The sequence below is a fragment of the Rhipicephalus microplus genome, chromosome 7, assembly GCF_043290135.1.
Source record: "Rhipicephalus microplus isolate Deutch F79 chromosome 7, USDA_Rmic, whole genome shotgun sequence".
Taxonomy (NCBI): Eukaryota; Metazoa; Arthropoda; class Arachnida; order Ixodida; family Ixodidae; genus Rhipicephalus; species Rhipicephalus microplus.
The window spans coordinates 47687135-47707880 of NC_134706.1; the positions used below are offsets into that span (position 1 = coordinate 47687135).

Consider the following 20746-nt stretch of genomic DNA (forward strand, 5'->3'; position numbering starts at 1 on the left):
ATATGAATAACTATCTGTGTTAGCATATTTCATCTGCTGTAAACAACCGTAACTAATCTTGAGTTCTGCAGCACTTTATTTTCTGATTGCTAAATATCGCTGGACCAACTGCCTCGCAAGAGGCCTTTTTACCTGACTTAAAACACTGCGGCAATGTTGACAGGAGCACGCTCGAGCTGACCTATAATAATTTCCTATTTCATACGCTGCTCTTATGGCGCAGAGTTCTTCTCTCGAATCAGGAGCATCATGGCATTCACATGCATGCTGGAGCGACATTTCGGCGGTGAACCACTGACAGCTTTGGCACTGAAGTCAGAGCCAGTCGTTGTACTCAGGGAGAAGGATCAAAGTGTGAGTCCGGTTTTTACCAAGCCCATCAAACACGGACACCATGAAAGAACTTACTGCTGAACATATTTAGAGGATGGGCAGAATGATAAGATAACGTCTTCAATCTTTCAATTGCACTGCAAGCGCTTTAGGTATTTATGTATGTATGAGATACCTGCACTGTCTTGATTTTTTCATCACAGGGATGGCATTTTCAGTACCATATGCTGCATGTTTGACACTGACAAGTCACAGAAATATGCAACACAAAGTTAAAATGAAGTGACACATCAAAGGGACATTGTAAACTAAACAGAAAAACTATAGCGTGGCTTTGTGGTAGAGCATCGGTTTTCCACGCAGATAAATGATAGCGTTATCTGTGGTACAGCCTCCGCTTTCCATGCAGACAAGCAATAGCATGGCTGTGTGGTAGAGCACCTACATTAGACGCAGATGGCCTGGTTTCGATGCTCACTCGGACTGGTTTTTATAATTTACTTGCACCTTTCTGAATTTTTCAGTGACGGGCAAGAATGATTTTTCGCTTACATTCATCGACGCCTGCACCGACGGCAACACCGCAATTTTAGCGAAATGAGCTATTTAACGCTATCGCATCAAAATGCATTCGGCATTCGGGCCACCTCTTCACTCAACACATAAGAAACCGTGGGTTTTTTTTTTTTTTCTGAGAAAAATATTTCACAGGTGGCCCAACTCGCAATTCTGCCTAAACATTGACACGTGCGTACAAAAAAATAGACAGGGTACACCAATGAAAGTGATAAGATTAACAGCACTGAAGTGTTCTTGGAAAGATTACATTGCAGTTTTGCATCAGTTTCAAATAAACAATCAGCGCTATACGGTGAACTCGAACGCGCGAAAACGCTGGGGCTCGGGATTCAACGATTCATCACCACCATTATTCCATATCACGACGTATAAAACCGCCAAAACTATCGCTTATAAGTTAAAGACGGTGGCGCCGATGAGTCGAAAATAAAATCGAGCGTTTTTGACAAATATCTACACATCTGACCGTGCAACAACGTGATAGAGTGCCAAATGAACTTGGCCATCTCATTTGATTTTCTTATCTCGAAGAAGTCCAGAACACCGGTGAGAATGCTGGGTCCATTGACAACCAACGTTCAGGCATAATCTGTGATCGGCGTGTGATCAGGCCAGCGCGCAATAATAATGACTCAAAATTAACAATCGCTCGTGGCGTCTTGCACTACGAAGTGTCTTAAGCTGTGTTGCAACTTGTGAATGCACAAAATGTTCTATTTCCTGCTTTTCTTTCGGCTATTATTATCACCTATTTTCTTTTCCTATTTTTTTTTCATATATTCTGCAGCTGGCTCGTGCAGATGTGATACAGAGTCTGCTGAACACCAAGGTTCCCGAGGAGCTCCTCAGATGGCGCCACTTCCGTGAGCGTACCGATGACAAAGGTGAGTAGGAACGGTGTATGAACCTCTCTTGTAACCTGCTTCTGGAATGATACGTTCAAAACTGGAAAGACGGATTCGTCCGCGATTTTCTGTAAGTATTCGCAATCAACGAGTGACCCAATGTCGCTTCCCGAAGGAAAGCCATCCATTAAGGTGGTACAAAATGGGCGAAGATGAAGCTCGAATTTCTCGTATCTTTAAAATGAATTACTTTCTACTTACCTGTATCGCCTCCGAGTGCACCACAGCAGGGCAGTTACAGTCAATAATAAGCGAGGTAATCAGACTGACGAAGCCAGGTAAAACACATTGTTGTCCGAAATGTTGTCACGTCAGCTAATAAAGCATTTCATTCATTCATTCATGTAGATCACAAAAATATAATGATACCTGAAGACATCACCTCTGAAAGAACATTCGCGGACTTTCAGTACATGAACGCGTCTCGACCACACATACGTGAATATATTTATATACTTTTCTCCCTCAATGCGCGTTTTAAAGTGCTAATCGATTCTAGTGAATTTTTTACTCGTTTCTGCCTCGTTGTTTTTGCAGGAAACTTCTTGATGCCTCTTAAAGATGTCGCAACCAACGCCGCTACCCTACTTACGGCTGGGTAGGTAGGCTATCTTTGGCGCCTTCAGTTTCACCGCTTCAATCGTATTGCTTTGAACACAGCTGTAAAATCGCACATTACTTATTTTAGCCGACGTTGGAACAATCATAGGAAGAAATTAGGATTACGTACACTACAATAGCTCTAAATATCATCAACTTCAAACGAGAAAGTGCGGAACGTATGTCAAATCAAAGAAAAATATTGCGCTCATTTCGCAGTTCTGCTTCAAAGCGATATTGATCAAGCGTCAATTTCACAGAGCGAAGTCAATGTTAGGCAATATGCATTTCTGGCTTGTGAGTCATAAGCAAAGTTTGAACACGTAATAAGCAAGACTGCATGAAAACATCCTTGATTTACAGTGCACTAAGTCATTCTTTGAGACTCTGCTCCTCAACACACCATCAAGTGTACAGTGCTTTGATTTCCAAATCAAATGGCCTTGTTTTAAACTTGGTATTTTCATTGTTTCAATTCGTTTTTTCATATGCTAGACATCGTTTATGAGTTGAGATCTTTTCAGAAAACTGAGCTCGTCGCCTTCTGGTCCCCCTCCCTTCATGATTTCTTTAAATTTATACTTGCGTAAGGAGGCTTATTGGGCGAACCTAATAAACAGGCGGAAGCTAGTAGATAGCCACGGGACGAGGAAGATGAAGGTGCTCGAGCACTGATCTCGTGGCGGCTTCCTCTCGTGATGATGCTTGTTGTTCCGTGGTGCTGTCTTCATTCCTTCATTACAATTGTCTCACTTTTTTTTAAACACACAAACCGGTAACACAGCAGTATGGGTAACGACACAGCAAGCAGGAAGCGTGCCGAGAAAGGAACAGCTAAAACGGACGCACGTTCCATATCACGGTAATGTACGCCTATGTTATTCAATATGTGAGTATACCAATTAGCTTAAACTCAGCCTCCAATCAGTAACCACATCGTATTCCGCTTCACTTTTACAAATAAAAACATATTCAATTGAGAATTATTTATCTTCCACCTACTACAGTGTAGTATTCTACACAACTGGGTGCTCCATTCTATAGTGCTTGTTATTAATAATTGAAGCTTCATTACTCTGTACTATATTGTCGTACTCACTTGTAACGATACCACTTTTAACAATACATCGGACATAACAGTGAAAAGCTGCTGCATAATCAACATTTTCATGTTTTTATCGTAAATTAACACGCTTACAGAAATCAGCACATGTCGCAGAATTGGTTATAAAAATAAACCTTGGCCATTGGTTGTCCATGCTTAAAGGTAATTCAATGTCAATACAAAAAATAAAAAGAGAAATACAAGCTGCTGAACACCCACAGACAGCCCCAATGTCACCCAGCGGAACTTCGATTTATTGGTATGCTTTCTCGCATAGTGCTGTAGCTTAGCGGAAAGCCAACTTGCTTGATTTGATATGGCGCGGGAGTGTTGAGGGCTTTTGTTCATGCGCTTTGGAACATAAAGTTCGTGTAAAAAGTGAAAACTTCGACGTCTCCCAGAGTCCGACACTACAAGCGTTTCGTACATTGATTTTCAAGTGCTTCCTTGCTTGCTTGTTTTTATCTATATATGGCTCTGACCAACACGGAAGATGTACCAATGAAGCGGTGGTTTTGGCGGTCCCGCGAAAGCATCCAAATTTTCCAGCTTGTCCGAAAATTTAGTCGCTTTCTCATTCTTATCACTGGTGTGTTTTGCCATATTAAGTTCGATGTTTTTTTTTTCCTAACAGCAGCCTGTTGTCCTCATACTTTGTCTTTTTTTAGTTCAAACCGTGCATTGCAAATATCGGTTATAGCAATGAAATTTTCATGACCCTTGAATATTGTTATGAGTGGCTTCCACTAGTACCTCGCGCGCTTGACCATACTGCCACTTCTAGTGATGCAGAAAAAGCTATTCAAACAATGCCACTCAGGGAATATACTAACAAGAATAAATTAACAGACCCAGTGTAACAACAGTGACAGCATGATTCCTTGTTCAGTTGCTACTCTTGCCTGACTACGCTTTGGTACCTTTCTTGGTGCACAAGGTTCGAGACTGTTTCAGCCAGCGGATCCATCTGCGCCTTCTGTATTGCCAGGCACCCGGAGGTGCAGGAGAAGATCAGGCGAGAGGTGAACGCCGTCTACGAGAAATACGTAAGTAAAGGACTCTTCTCCACTCAACGTATTTTTTATGTTTAAACAAAACCGCCGACCACGAGGTTAACTGCAAACGATGTTCTATTTTTGAGTGTCCCAATACTCACCGTATACAGCTAAGCGATGAGCAGTTGTCTTTAGTTTCACTTCATTTCTCACGTAGCCGGCAACATGACAGCGTTCGGAAGTCAGAATCGTCGACAAACAGTATGCGAGCTACTTTGTCGTCCGAACAATGGTGATTGAACAGAAGTCTACAAACACTCATCTATGGCACAAGCTCAAAGAGAGACACCACTACAATTTGTTAGGCAAAGAATTTGACCTATACGGTGAAGCTTTTATAAGTACGAATACGAAAGGAGTTCAAAAAGAGCAGTGATTTTACAGGATATTCTTAGCCTTCTGCTATCGACGCGAGATGGCGTCACGACGTGTGGACGTGGTGCCATAATGTTGCGCACAGATGTTGCTGCACGTTGTGCGCAAGTGGTGCAGACGGGGCGCCAGGATTCGGACGCGTTCCTATACTTCATTGCTCAGTCTCATCTGTCTTCAAAGCTGAGAGTAAAGGCTGTCTACGGTGGCACTCAGACGTGGAACACATGCATGCGTTCTCTTTGTCACATTCGTTAGCAGTAACTGATCTGTGTAATTAGCTGAGCCTTTTAAAATCGTGGATTGCCCGGCTACTCCTGCGATGTTTCTATGGAGGTGAGAGAGAGAGAGAGAGAGATAAATAGAGAGGAAAGGCAGGGAGGTTAACCAAGCTTGGCTCGGTTGGCTACCCTACACTTGGAGTGGGGGAAAATGGGAATAATAGAACGGAAAGAGACAGAAAAGAAAAGGAGTAAGAAAGAGAAGCATAAATAGTCAGCTCGAGACTACACAGCACGGCTTCGCACAGTTCTTTCACAAGCGGTCGTGAAGTTTGGTGGTCCTTAAAAAGTACAAGAGGGCATTCGTGGCTTTGCGCGTATGGGAAGCCGTCGGCGAAGGTCCCAGCATCTTCTCTTCTGTAAGCGGCCGTGAATCCAGCTGACAGAGCTTGGCTTCCATAATACGTCGTTCAGTCTGGTATGCTGGGCAATAACATAGAATGTGCTCAAGCGTTTCCTCGCAGGCGCAGATGTTGCATGCCGAAGTGCTCGCCTTTCCAAGGAGACGAGAGTACGAATTCGTAAATGCCACGCCCAACCTCATGCGACACAGTAAAGTTTCAGCGCATCGTGGGTACCCGAATGGCAAACGAAGTTGCAAGTTTGGGTCGATCGAGTACAGGTGCGTGTTGGAGAAACCCTGCGTATTCCATTGTAGGAGAGATATACGGCGAGCAAGTGATTGTAGTAGCCTTGCAGCGTCCGTTTTCAAGAGTGGTATGGGCGTGCGCTGGTCTTGGTCATGAGCCGATCGAGCAGCTTCGTCCGCGCGGTCATTGCCGACGATTCCGCAATGACTCGGCAACTACTGAAATACAATATCGTGACCTTCCGCGACCGCTTCGTGGTAGTCGTGCCTTATCTGATATAGTGATTGTTCATGTAGCCCGTGCTGCATAACAAACCGTAGTTACTGTAAGGCTGACCTGGAGTCGCAAAAGATGGCCCATTGGTTAGGTTGCTGGCGAAGAATGTACTTTACTGCACCTTGAAGTGCTGCGAGCTCTGCTGCTGTCGACGTCGTGGTGTGAGAAAACTTGTACTGAAGCAACACATTTTCAGATGGAACAACCACTGCTCCTGTGGAGCTGTTGGAATTAGTGGAGCCATCGGTGTAAACATGTATGCGGTCGAAGTATCTTTCGTCCAACAGACGCAAAGTCAATTGCTTCAGGGCTAGCGTTGACATGCGTGCCTTCTTAAAGATTCCAGGAACTGATAAGCGCACGTCAGGTTGACGAAGACTCCATGGCGCAGTTGCTGGATGCATCGCAAGTTTGAAGCCAGGCGGTAGTATGTCCTGATGTTTTGTCACGATACCGCATTACGAAGAATGGGGCCTCCGAGCTGTCAAACACGCTAAATGATGTGACGGTAGCCGTGATAAATGCCGAATGTGCGCTCTCAGCGTCTCGACAATGATGTGCGTTGTGACCGGTTGTTCTAGTGCAATAACAAGAGTTGACACTGTCGATGAGCATCTTGGAAGGCCAAGGCATGTCCGAAGTGCTTGGGCGTGTACACTTTGCAGTGCACGGATGTTAGTCTTGCACGTGTTGGACAGGACAGGAAGGCTGTACCGGAGAGTTCCGAGAAAGTGGGCTGTATAAAGCTGCAACATGGAGTGCACGGATGGGCCCCATGATTTTCCGGCGACGAACTTGAATACATTCTCAATGCCAATGAGCTTTTTCTTTAGGTATGTGACATGCGGGCTCCAGGTTAGGTCACGATCCACGATGACGCCTAAGAATCTATGAGCGCTCTTATATGGGATTGATCTGCCATCGATGCACAATGAGTAGAAAGACATCGGTTTGCGTGTACACGCCACCGCTGCGCATTTTTCTGTGGCGATAGTCAAACCTTGCTGGCGAAGGTATGTCGATGTCATTGTTGCCGCTTTCTGTATTCTTGCGCGTACTTGAGGCCGTGTCGCGCCGGACGCCCAAATGCAGATATCGTCAGCGTAGAAAGATATATAAGCCGTCTGTGGTAGCATTTCAGTGAGCCCCACGAGAACCAGGTTGAAAAGTGTTGGACTGAAAACACCACCTTGTGGCACCCCACGACTTGTGAAATACTTATTCGTAGACTCATCTTCAGTTAAAACGAACATGGATCTCTTTGTGAGGTAGCTTCTTACCCATCGAAAGACACGACCTCCAAGTTCAGCTGCTTCAAGAGCATTGAGAACAGCCTCGTGAGTCACGTTGTCATAGGCACCCTTCACGTCTAAGAACAGAGCTACCGACAGCCGCTTCTGAGCTTTCTGATGCTGAACAGAGGTCACTAAGTCAATAACGCTATCACCTGAGGACCAACCTCGTCGAAAACCAGCCATAGCATCAGGATAGATGTTATAATGTTCCAGGTACCATTCCATGCGTGTAAGCAGCATCCTCTCCATGACCTCACCAACGCAGCTTGCTAGTGCTATAGGCCGGCATGATGCCGAGTCGAATGGAGACTTTCCGGGCTTCAGCAAAGGCACCAGGCGACTACACTTCCACTCATCAGGCACCATTCCATCATGCGAAGACTTATTGAAAATGTCCAGGAGACAGCGCTGTGCCTTCAGGCCTAGGTGACGTAGGGCAGTATAGGTCACTCCATCCGGACCTGGGGACGATGAGCGTCTGCATGTGTTTAATGCCGCATGAAGTTCTTCCATGGTGAATGCAACCTCCATTTGCTGATCTCGTGCGACTGGAACATCCTGTGGCATTAGATCGATCAGTATAGAGATGTCACCGGCGATCTTTGCATAAAATTCCCCAGAAACATCAAGCTGTGAGCGACGTTGATGTAGCACCAGAGCGGCGAAGGGGTGACGCTGTTGCGGATGCGAGTGAATACCTCGAAGAGTCCTCCATACGGGAGACTAGGGTTTTCGAGGGTCTAGCGAGTCACTAAAATTCTTCCACCGTTGTTCATGAAGTTTGTGCATTCGACGCTGGATTTTTTTCTGAATGCGTCTGGATTCTCTGAGGTCAGAGATAGATTTCGTGCGGCTGTATCGTCTTTCGGCACGTCGGCAGACCGCTCGAAGTTGTTCCAACTCTTGGTCGAGTGCCGTGCATCTCGATTCTCTCGTGGAAGTCTCCATTGCACAACTAATCACTTCTTCAATGGATTCCGGTGGTTCGTGTATGCACTTGCTCTTCACTGATATCTGAAACTCTTCCCAGTCAATAAGTCTTGAATGTCCAGGGGAAGGAGAATCGTCCAAACCTCTGACTGTCACGTACGTGGGGATATGGTCACTGCCATGTGTTTCAATATCTGTGAACCATTGGACTTTCGTGACAACGCTATGCGACACTAATGTCAAGTCCAGGCAACTGCTGTAAGTTACTCCTCGGAGATAAGTAGGGCTGCCGTCGTTCAGCACCTGAAGCCCGTGCTCTGATGCGAGATCAACTAGGTCCTTGCCTTTTCGATTTGTCCTGATGCTTTCCCACAATGGATGATGGGCGTTGAAGTCACCTATCAATATCCAAGGTGCTGGAGTCGTTGCAAATATACCATTCATTATCTGTTGATTTAGTCGACCTGACGGCGCTATATATGCGCCTATTAGCGTAAACGACAACTTCTTCTTTTTAACATATAGACACACGTAGTGATTTCCATTGTGAGACTCTACTCTTTGGAGAACGTAAGTGAGTTCTTTACGGATGTACACAGCAACTTGACTTCGCTCAATGCACGTTGAAGAAACGAACGATTCATAGCCCGATAGACGAGGTATTTTTGAAAAATGCGGTTCACAAATGATGATGATGGGAAACTTATTTTCGAAAATGAATTGTCGGAACTCAGGCATTCTTGACTGTAGACCTCTTGCGTTCCACTGAATTATGGAAGCAAGCTTGACTTTTTCTCGGAAAGGCTGATGTGGTCTATGGTGCGCCATCTTGTTACTGAAGTCCGGCAAGAACTGGTTCTAGTGTTTCCAAGATTTGCAGCGCGCATTTAGCGGCAGGGATATGTAGACTATCCAATAGAGTGCGAATAACACTCATGAACGACCTCAATACAGAAAAGACTTGTACCTCTTGGGCGGATAGACTGCCTGCTGGGGGCATATTCGTTGTTGTCTGTCGATATTGTGGTTCCGTAGACACGTGTACCCGCGGTAAAGTGGGCCAGTCAAAGCCGGATGTTCTCTGTAGCGCCACAGTGTCTTCCGGCACCTCTAGACGTAGCCCACCTGGTGGCGGGGGCGGGGGAGGTTTCTGTGGTCGTGGCGGCGGTAGTGGTGGCGGTGGCGGCGTTAGTGAAGGCACCTTCGGCACAGGACTGCTTTTTCTTTTCTTTGAGCACCGCCGTCGACGGGAACGCCATCGTTGAACAACCGTTACCGCTTCCTTTCGTGAGGATCCGTCTTTAACCATTTGTCTCAGAATGCTCCTCTCTTTCTTCAGTACTGGGCAGTCTTTGGACGAGGTCTCATGGTTCCCGTTGCAGTTGCTGCATTTTACGAGAGTTGCTTGGCAAGCCTCTGCTTTGTGGGGTCCGGCACAACGTGGGCATGCTTGCTTGTTGTTGCACACAGCACTAACATGACCCAGTTTTAGACAGTTGTGGCACTGTAGTGGTCTTGGGATGTATGGTCGGACAACGTGACGAAAATGACCAACCTTTACATGTGATGGGATGCAATCACCTCTGAAGGTCACCTTGATGCAACGGGATTTGCCAAGCCGGCATACTTGCAATATGTCCGTTGCCCCAGTAGCTGGCTTTATCAGCACAGGAAGGTCTGCGTTTGGTATGGAAACATCAACGTCATAAATGACGCCTGTCGTCGTGTCACTATCCTGCGGAATGTAAGTTCTGAGATAGATGCCTCCAAGCTCAGTGACAGTTCGCAGGGTATGTAGCGCAGCCGGGTGCTCAACGTTTATGGCCAGGATATTCTTCCGTGGGTTGAGTCTAATATCCTTTATCTCATTAGGCACAATAGCTTCGAGACGCGCTGATATCACTTGCCTGTTCATGTTCTTCAGGTTGATCGAAGAGTCGACAGGAACAAAAAGTATGGTATGGCGTTCAGAACTGCACGCCGCCTTCACGGTAGAGACGCTAGCTGGCGAAGACGCGCCGGCCATTCTTCTTTTAGCTTTACGCTTCACTGCAGGGATGAAATCTTCGTCGCTGTCTTCACTACTCGCCGTGTACAGTTCAGTGCTGTCACTGGTGCTGTCGTCCTCCCGGCTGTTGCGCTTCCTTGAGGTTGACGTCGAAGGTGACGCCAAGTCCGGATTGCGTACGGTGGGGCCTGGATCCATCGCTGCCCGCAGGAGAGCGATGATCCTCGGATAGAACGTAAATTCACGCAAAAAACACCAAACTAAATAGACAGTATTCGGCAGAAATACACTTCCTCTATGGAGGTAATCGCTGAAGTGCTATCGGAGGCAGAGAACTCGTGCTCGTGTTTCGACGATGATTTCGTTTTATTATTGTTGTCGTTGCCCTTAATAATTTGGCGTTAACAACCGATGCTGATGCTGCTGCGCGCTTGCCCATGCTGCAGCAATGAGCTAACTAGCGAAGCTGTTGCTGCTGTAGTTGTTTTCTATGGCTCTGATGTAACGACGCTCTTTGGCGTACACGCAGTACTTAAACACGAAGGTTAAATCATTAAGAAATGCTTCGAAACAGGCTACGCTCTGTTCCGTGTAATTCGTGCCTATATATCTACAATGTCTTAGAAGGTGATAGGCCTGTCGTTTTCTAAACTTCCAGGAAGGCTTCACCTACGACGCCATTAAAGACCTCAAATACACAAGGCAAACCATTGATGAATGTCTGCGTCTTTACCCATCGGTCATTGCGTAAGTATAGAGAATAAATTAATCTGAATCACTTTCAGATATTTACAAATTGGGTTCGATGCATGTGCTATATTAGCAATCCACCAGCGATTGAATGCGGACTTACCCGGGGGGACTTCATACAGTTCTTATTATCGGTGTGCTTATTTCACGAAAAGCGTACAATATAGTGATTGCAATGAGCCAGCATATCTACCTAGCTTAGGCGTATTATAACTCTTCTATTCTATAAAATAGCACACAACTCTATATATAGTACCAAAACAAAAATGTCAGCATTCATAGACACACGAAGACCCGCTTATTCAGTCCAACTGACAATGATTGATTGATTTGTGGGGTTTAACGTCCCAAAGCCACCATATGATTATGAGAGACGCCGTAGTAGAGGGCTCCGGAAATTTCGACCACCTGGGGTTCTTTAACATGCACCCAAATCTTAGCACAAGGGCCTACAACATTTCCGCCTCAAACTGACAATGACGCATGCCCCCTTCTTAGGCTACCAAATAACGACAGACCGTCCATATTCACCTTATCTCGCACCAAAAGAGTTATTTTCCTGTACTCTATCGAACACCGCACTGCACGGGAGACTTTTTTGGGACGATGCAAAACTGAACGGTGAAGTCGAGTGCTTTCTGAACTCCTCAAATGCAGAGTTTTAAGTTCTACTGCAATGACATGTGGCATGCTCATGCATCGTCATCATCAGTGCGTGACTGTGTCAGGAGATTATGAAGAGGAAGAATAAACTAACGCTTAAATATCGTTCCTTTTTACCTCTTTTTTCTTGGCAATAACACTAAACACTAAACAAATATAAGTTATACGATAAAAGCGCATGTGCTTTTTCCGAAAACGCATTACTTCAACTTATCTTATGAATGTTCACCTTGCTTCTGTGTTTCGCGAAAAGGTGTGTTTCTTTTTGTTCTCTCTACCTTAGTTTTGCAGCAAGTGGAAGTTCTTGTTATGTCAGTGCTGTCACTTTACGGTGATGTTGGACCAGTTAAGCTGTGTTTACACATATTTTATACCACCTTCTTGCGATTAATTTATGTTTGGTACTTGCGTGGCAATATATCTCAGTTCAAGTCAATTTCAATTCAGTATTACCAACTTTGCGAACTCTCTTCGTATTAATGTGAAACCATTGAATGACGTACATGCTTATGCAAATGAGGAAGCATGCAAGGTACACGAACACAAAGCGTAACTATCACGGAGTCGAGAAAGTTGTGATAAATACATTGCTTATTCGATGGAAATAACGCAGTGGGTACACAGACTCTCTGAGTGCCTCTAAGCGTTGTCATCTGCAAGCGCATTCACTCAAATGCATTACACCATCATTCAAAATATGAGGAGTTTAAAAAAAGAAAAAATTCTGATCATAAAACTAAGTGGCCTATTCATAAAGTGTACATATATAAATGAGTGGAACGCGTTCAGCCACCCTTTTACAAAAACGCCAGACCTGCGCGGAAAGCGCAGCACAGTCACAGTGAAAGCTAGAAGAGCAGGCTTTCAGAGCCTTTCAAAACACTCATTGGGTAACTACCAACCACTATAAAGCATGCTTGATACCCACTATAAAGCACTAATAAAAAAATTTTGCTTAGTAGGCCGGCATTCGGTATGCTATATTTTGTCGTTCTTCTGAGAAGCGTAGTATCCACTAAACACTTGCAAGAACTTTTATGCCAATTGTTTATGCAGTGGCTGACGACGATCAGGAAATATGGCTGGAGTGGGTATGCGCCACAGTTAATGGGGGAACAAGAACAAGCTTTTATATTGGGCTGGAGCATTAGACGACCCACTCGTTACACTCTTCGCATTGTGCGACGACTGCTTGTTCTTTCACTGTTTTAAAATGCTTGATAAGTAGTAATTAAGCGACTGCTTTCCCACATCAAGCTTTACCAAAGCAAGTTTCACAGCAAGTCCCATGCACCAGTGTGGCTTTTTTTTAAAGTCTCATTTTAACGCTCACTATATATTGGATTTTCTGGTCATGACGGGCTATTAAGTGTAACGAAAATGCCGATTTCACCAATATCCAAGAGATTTTTTTTTCACAAAGTGCATACAGAAACACTACCTGTAAAAACTTAGGTAAACATGAAAAGCAAATTCGTAGCCTTCATTAACTGCCGCCTCTGTAAAGCTCCAGAAACAATCGAACATTGCTTTATTAGTTGTAAAGATGCCATACTTTTCTGCGATGCCCTGCAGACGGCTTTAAAAAAAACATCTGGATTTAAATTCTCATAGCATCCGTAATCTTGTACCATCCAAATGCAACGACATGCCAGTTGACATGCTTTTGTTAATGGGCATGCATAGTTTATGAAAAACTTGCATGTTTGACAGGAATGTGGAACCAATGGTGTCTTCGCGATGCCACTTTGTGCAAATGACTGTGCGGCTAAGGGACTTTTATGACCAACTGCATTTTCAGCCGGACTGGTATGCTGAGTTCATGAAGTGTTTTACTCAAGTACTCCTCTAGAATTGTTTTGTTCAAGATAAACTTAGTAACGTCTATTGTACATTTGTCGACTTGATCATATATGTATGTTGTGCTCTATGTATACACGTAAGCCACCTTTGTAATAAATACCCTGCGAGAAAAAAAAACAGTGTGGCCCAGTGGCAGAATACTGGGAATACCCAGCGGACTTGGTTTCGAGCCCCACTAAGCCATTACTGCTAGACATTTTTTTTCTTATTTCGCGTGATGTGGTTACGGGCACCGGCGGTGGTGGTGGACAACTGCGCGTGACACGAGTTGTGATCACATAACGGCTTTCGCTTTAAAGGATAGGTTCGTTCAAACCATAAGTAGTGCCAGGCGATCAACTCAACAAAATATAGCAGCACTAGTGTTTCAAGTTAATGCCCCTGATTACGTTAATATTTGCTTGCTTTTGCTGCCTTTGTGAAAAAAAAATAAGCCCACAATTTTACCTAAAAAATACAGAAAGCCTATTAGGCATTGCGACAACGTCGAAACGGGCTCCAGTCTTTAAAAAATTCACCTATTACTTTACAAATAAGTCATACTTTTTAAAAAAAAAAACTCTTCTTCCCGTGTTCGACAGCTGACGATTCCCCGTTAGATTCAATTTTCGCTTGTTTCAAGCAGTGTATCTTGTTATCTTTGTAATTGCATTCTCTCTTCTCTCGTCTCGACAAAAGCGCTAGAAGCTAAGCAGGGAGGAATGGGAGGGGCAAACAAAAAAACGTCACGCGCGCCTCGTGGCCTTGAGCACTTTTTATTTTTTTCTCATCGAATACGCGGCTTTTTCAGTGTGATCGCATGTGCACGCGCGGAAAGGTTGCGGCCCCCGCGGCGATCCCTGTTACGACCGAGCGCGCCATGTTCAAATCAGGTAATGGCTGGTAGATGGCCTTCTGCGAGTAATTTTTGAGCTACCTCCATCATTTGTCTAAGGAATAGAAAGTGATCTTCAGCTTACTTAGATAATTTGTTGCATATTCCGCACCGTGCACGTGCTGCGCCACAATATTTGGCTCGCGTGTTCTCTGGAGCCTATCGTACCGATCGGCAGTGTTTTCTGAACATGCTCAACAAATATTGCAAGGCCCCTTTAAGAGAGCAAAATGTTTGTGCAAATTGGTGGTCCATAGTACTGAAAACAGTGCCACAAGGGACAAGGGATAGGAAAAAAACGCAAACAAGGGTTGAACTTAATACTGAAGCTTCCTTCCGATACGGTGCCCCGCCGTGGTGGTCTAGTGGCTAAGGTACTCGGCTGCTGACTCGCAGGTCGCGGGTTCGATTCCCGGCTGCGGCGGCTGCATTTCCGATGGAGGCCGAAATGTTGTAGGCCCGTGTATACACTCAGATTTGGGTGCACGTTAAAGAACCCCCGGAAGTCAAAATTTCCGGAGCCCTCCACTACGGCGTCTCTCATAATCAAATGGTGGTTTTGGGACGTTAAACCCCACAAATCAATCCACTTCCGATACGGAGCGGAATATAAAGAAAGGCAACACGTGAACTGAAAATTGCAAAGGAATATTTGCAAAAAAAAAAGAAGAAGAATCAGCCTGCGCCAGTTACGGTGAGCATGTGCGCGGGACATACAGTGCACTTATATCTCATAGTGCGTGACCATTAATTTGACGGGGAAAAAAGTGCACTACTTGTCCAACGTGCATGACCACCTGAGTGTCGTAGGCTAATTGCTCTTTTTGGATTATTGCAAATTATGTTTTCCAACTTTTTGTTCACGTGTCTTCTTATTTCTTATATTGCACTCCGTTTCGGAAATAAACACCACTTGTAAGTCCAGCGCTCGTCTCTGTTTCTTCCCATCCTTTGTGCCTTGTTGCGCTGCTGTCATGACGTGCGATTTCGCCTCGCCTACTGCCTTCAGGTAGTATACGATGGATTACTGCTTATCTTCCAGCTTGCAATAGGATCACGTGCTACGCGAAGTCAACCGGTTGACGAAGAGTTTCACACTCGCCGCAATGGCTAATGATGACGCTGACTGACGCTCTAACGTTTACACATGTACATAGATACCCTATAAAGGGGACAGATGGATCACTATCCCTGTGACTCAGTGGGTAGAGCATCGTACGCGTTATTCAAAAGTAGCAGGTATTGTGCCTGCCGTTAACAAGAGATCTTTTCGTCCATTTTTATTCTTCACACGTACATGCATTTAAATCACAATGACGACTAATTAAATTTCCCATACTTTGCGTGGCATCACACTCTGTTAGTTCTCCTTACTTTCCCGTACCAAGTAATTACAAATATATATTTTGTGCACAACCTCCTAAAGTGAACAATCATTAATGAAATACTACGATGACACTAGAAATTGCGCTACTCATTTCTCGTTTTCATACTCATTGTTGCATACTCATCCACATATCTTCAGTGCTTTCGTGCCATTACTAACATTACTTGACAAGTGCTTTAGCGCATTTGCAGTAGTGTGCAAATTGTTCTTGATTTCCTTTTCTTTTCTACAAATATTTCTAGATTCACATCAAGGAAGGCGTCCTGCGATTATCCTTACAAAGACATGGTTCTGCCGAAGGGCATCAGTATTATGGCTTGCACAGAGCAAATACATAAGGACCCTCGATTTTGGGACCACCCGGAAGAGTTTGACCCTGACAGGCGAGTGCCTTACTTGAGAACATTTTTTTCTCTTTCATCGCGAAACTTCTAGCGGGTTTCTGCCATTGCAGTCAAGTGCTGGAGAAATGCCAAATCAGTAACAGTACGTGCGCGCATTGTACTCGCTAGCAATAGCGTGCCAGAGCTGGAGTTGAGTGTGGCTGAATCAGACATGAAAAGAGTCAGCCACCTCCATTGTGCGAAGGACACATGATGATAGCATCCAGAGTTGCCATTGTGTGTACCTAAAAAGGCGCCAGTGCTCAAGCCGCTGATATCCAAAAGTTGCCATGCCATTTATTATTATCGCCAAATTTGTAGTGAAATAGCGCAGTGGTGGTGTTTTGAACATAGAACAGAATATTTGTTATTGATCAATACATAAACTCGTTTTCAGTAAGTAAAACCACACGTTTAAATGAAGCAACAAGATAGACATGGCGAACACGGGAAGTTTTCGTCACCAGCGGATCAAAAGTTGGTGAATTTTCTGCTAAGTTGCCATTAGCATCAACCTTGATAGCATCACACCAGGCGAGAAGCCCGAGATCGATCGCTCGTCAGGAACGTAGTGAACCTCGCCGAGTTTCTTTCATCGACGGGACGGTGTTGCATCATCCGAGAAGCAACTGCGAACTTTGACGATAACGGTGTGGTCACGAGGGTTGGCGTGCGTAGCATATTTCGATAAATGACTGTACCATATGGTGAAATACCGCACTTTCAATGGTGACAAAGGGGACAAGAAGGAGACGACATTCGACTTCATGTGCCCTCCATCCCCGTCTGTAGTGCTTCACTTCCCCATGCTGTATAATGATGCGCCATCGACTAACCCAGCTCTTAACATTATAGACATCAACAGTCATAACTAGGTGGCTGTATACGCTGTGTGCTCTCATCAATTATTTTGTTTTGATACGACGGACAGCGGGATTGTCGCTTGGTTCCCCGGTGCGGCCGCATTCGTTTTAACCCGCGTTTTGTAAAAGATACGGGAGATAGTATCCAAAAGAGTTTGCTGCTAGCCTTACTTGGCAGTAGCATGCCAATTCAATATCACATTTACTGCGCTTGTGACGAAACAGTAATTTTGTAGTTGTTGTTGTAGCAGAGAAGTGAATTTTTAGACAGTTTTCGGGCACTGAAGGAAACCTGCGTGCGAGTAAAATAATGAAAAACCTGGCCTATTCTTTATAAGTGAGGAAAACAGCGCTAAAGATAAAATGCTCGTTGTATATGTGTATCCCTCTGCTCCTGGTCTTCTGTCTTTCGAGCTGTTTCCCTCCTATATATTATACCAGCGTGTCCAATCAACTACTTTATATATTTTATTCTTCGCTTTGGTAAAATTGACGATTGTGACAGTTTTTAAGGATGAAGAAATTATGAAACGCTACCACGAATTATTAAAGGATTACGGAGAAGCACGCGTGACATCTGCGCCAGTATTCATCGGCATTTGCGTTTGACGCATTCCAGTGTAATAGTAGGGGCAAGGCATTTAGGGTCGAGGCTTGTCCGTCCACATGCATGTCCGTCGCGAGGAGACAAATGAATGCGAGTCACGTAAAACAGGTTTTATTGATGCAATGATTAATTGATTCATTTACCAATTGATTGATCAATTTACTAATTGATTGATATGTGGAGAATAACGTCACAAAACCACCATATGATTATGAGAGACGCCGTAGTGTTGGGCTCCGGAAATTTTCACCACCTGGTGTTCTTTAACGTGCACCCAAATCTGAGCACACGGGCCTATACAGCATTTTGGCCTCCGTCGGAAAGGCAGCTGCCGCCGCCGGGATTCGATCCCGCGACCTGCGGGTCCGCAGGCGAGTACCTTAGCCACTGGACACGTAAAACAGGTTTAACAATAGCTTAATATAAAGCCGGATTGTGACGGAGCAATATAATATACCTTGAAACATTAACCATATGCACTAGACGACGAGTTCAACGCACACATTATGCACTTTAGGAGCTATTGTCAGCTACAACCTAAAAATAAAAAACAAATCGGTCGATCACATGTACCTTGGGAATGGACGTAATGTAACCATGCGGGAAAATGATTGATTGATTGATTGATATGTGGGGTTTAACGTCGCAAAACCAACATATAATTATGAGACACGCCGTTAGTACAGGGCTCCGGAAATTTTCACCACCTGGGGTTCTTTAACGTGCACCCAAATCTGAGCACACGGGCCTACAACATTTCCGCCTTCATCGCAAATGCAGCCGCCGCAGCCGGGATTTGATCCCGCGATGTGCGGGTGAGCAGCCGAGTACCTTAGCCACTAGACCACCGCGGCGGGGCGAGCATGTGGAGAAAAAGTAACCTTATTGTATTGAGCGACACGTGAAAAAATGACGCTGAATATATGCACAAACGTTGCACGCACATAGATATGCTGAACAGTCACAAATGTTTATATGGTCAGTTGTTTGCACTTGCGCGATGGTCCCAAGAGTTTTAGCAACATCAGAAGCGATGAGTTGATATGAAGTGCTGGTGCATACGAGGATGGCAGCCTTGGACACCGCTGCATAAATTAACTTCAGCGCATGGCACCTAACTACAATTGACGTTAACACAACATGATGGCTGCGTCATAGGAGTTCGTATGTAAGGTTAATAAAATTTGATAGCCACCATTGCAACCAACATTGACGTTTCACAAAGATTAATGTCTATTTGAAAAGTAGTTGCGAGACCTGGCGTGGCTCTGTGGTGGAATGCTTGATTGCCACGAAGAATGCTGGGATTCCAATTCTGATGAGACCCTGACATTTAGTCTATGCATTCGTCTGGTCTAAGCTGCTGATTTTTTCGCCTTTCTTAACGCTCATGCATTATAACCGCCGATGTGTGTTCTCGCCCTTCAAGCCTTGATTCTGTCAGTCTCCTGTGGCACATACCCGCATACCAGTGGCAACATATCAGCCCGCGGGTATGTGTGACTGTTTGGCGCGAAATGTTCCAAGACGTACCCTACGGGATTTGGACATTATTTGTTGTGACCGTGTCCATCTTTCCTATCTCCTCTTTACTTCCGTTGTTTTCTGTCATTCGCTGTCCCTGCGCCTCACTCTCTCCTTCCTCTCAATCTCTTATCCTTTTAATCCCTCCTTTACCCCCATCCCTTGTGAGCTACTGTTGAGGTGTCCTTTCCCTGAGAGACAGTCACGGGGCTCACTTTTCTTTTTTTTTTCATTTAAAATCACTCACTCACTCACATTATTCGTATAATGACCAATGATCGGTATTTTTAAACGATCTTGCCCTCCCTATACTAATTTCAGATCACCCCAAGTTAAGGGGGCTATTAGACAGACAGACAGACAGACAGACAGACAGACAGACAGACAGACAGACAGACAGACAGACAGACAGACAGACAGATAGATAGATAGATAGATAGATAGATAGATAGATAGATAGATAGATAGATAGATAGATAGATAGATAGATAGATAGATAGATAGATAGATAGATAGATAGATAGATAGATAGACAGATAGACAGATAGATAGATAGATAGATAGATAGATAGATAGATAGATAGATAGATAGATAGATAGATAGATAGATAGATAGATAGATAGATAGATAGATAGATAGATTTCGAAAGTGCTTGCAGTACGCAAAGAAATGCTTCCCATTTAATACACGTGTGCCTCCAGTAGTGTAGCGCACATGTAATTCAGCGCGCAACAAAGCAATTATTTTCGATTTCCGTTCTAACCCTGAGCACTTCTAAATACGGAACATTTCTTAGACACACAATGTGGTGCTTCGGCGTTGGCGTCGTCTACCTTCCACTGCGCGTGCTCGGCTCATTTCTTGCCTCGTGCCTCGGATCAACTTCCTTGAACGCGGCTGGTGGTGGAGCACGCGTTCGAAATTCAGTCAAGGGAGTCTTTGCGGACCTGGACCCAATGGAGTTTCCTAAATATACACTAGAGGGAACTCTGGCGCTAGTGTCTAAGGAAGCTGAAACGCATAGCGCTTCAGCGAGCATGGGAATGACGGGTATGACATAGATTTGCATAGTCTTCGTAGTTTACGTTCGTTATGGCTTGGCGTGACATGAAGCTGCTGTGTTACGAAACAACCTGATACAAAAGTTGAGTAGTTACACTTCACTAAATTAATCACTTAGGCTTACGTCTAGAAATCAGGTCACGTATTGAAAAATGGTTTGTTTTTTTTTTCCTTCGAATCAAAACCAAAACGCAGTAATAAACGAAACCACAAGTGTGTTCACCACCCGCAAGTATGAAGGCTAGGCAAATCCCTGCCATACCCATAATTCCAATGATCGCCAAACCACCGCAGCACCAGTGTCCCTTCTAGTTAACTTTAGGAAACTCTATGCTCTACCCCGCATTCTCTCTTAGAATGCGGGTGGTGTGTATAAGTGGCGGATTTATCCTTCGGATTTGAGTCAAGGGCATGTCCTCTCCGTCCAGTACAACGACGGT

The 20746-nt window shown here is 44.6% G+C and overlaps 1 protein-coding gene across 1 annotated transcript in view; it reads left to right on the plus strand.

Moving 5' to 3' along the window:
- LOC119179564 (cytochrome P450 6a8) overlaps window positions 1-20746 on the plus strand; it is a 90127-nt gene that overhangs the window by 31967 nt on the left and 37414 nt on the right. Inside the window, exons 7-12 of the mRNA XM_037430668.2 lie at window positions 224-354; window positions 1700-1796; window positions 2355-2415; window positions 4460-4568; window positions 10988-11076; window positions 16109-16249. Of these exons, the coding sequence (XP_037286565.2) occupies window positions 224-354; window positions 1700-1796; window positions 2355-2415; window positions 4460-4568; window positions 10988-11076; window positions 16109-16249 (628 nt within the window). The remainder of the gene's footprint in view (window positions 1-223; window positions 355-1699; window positions 1797-2354; window positions 2416-4459; window positions 4569-10987; window positions 11077-16108; window positions 16250-20746) is intronic.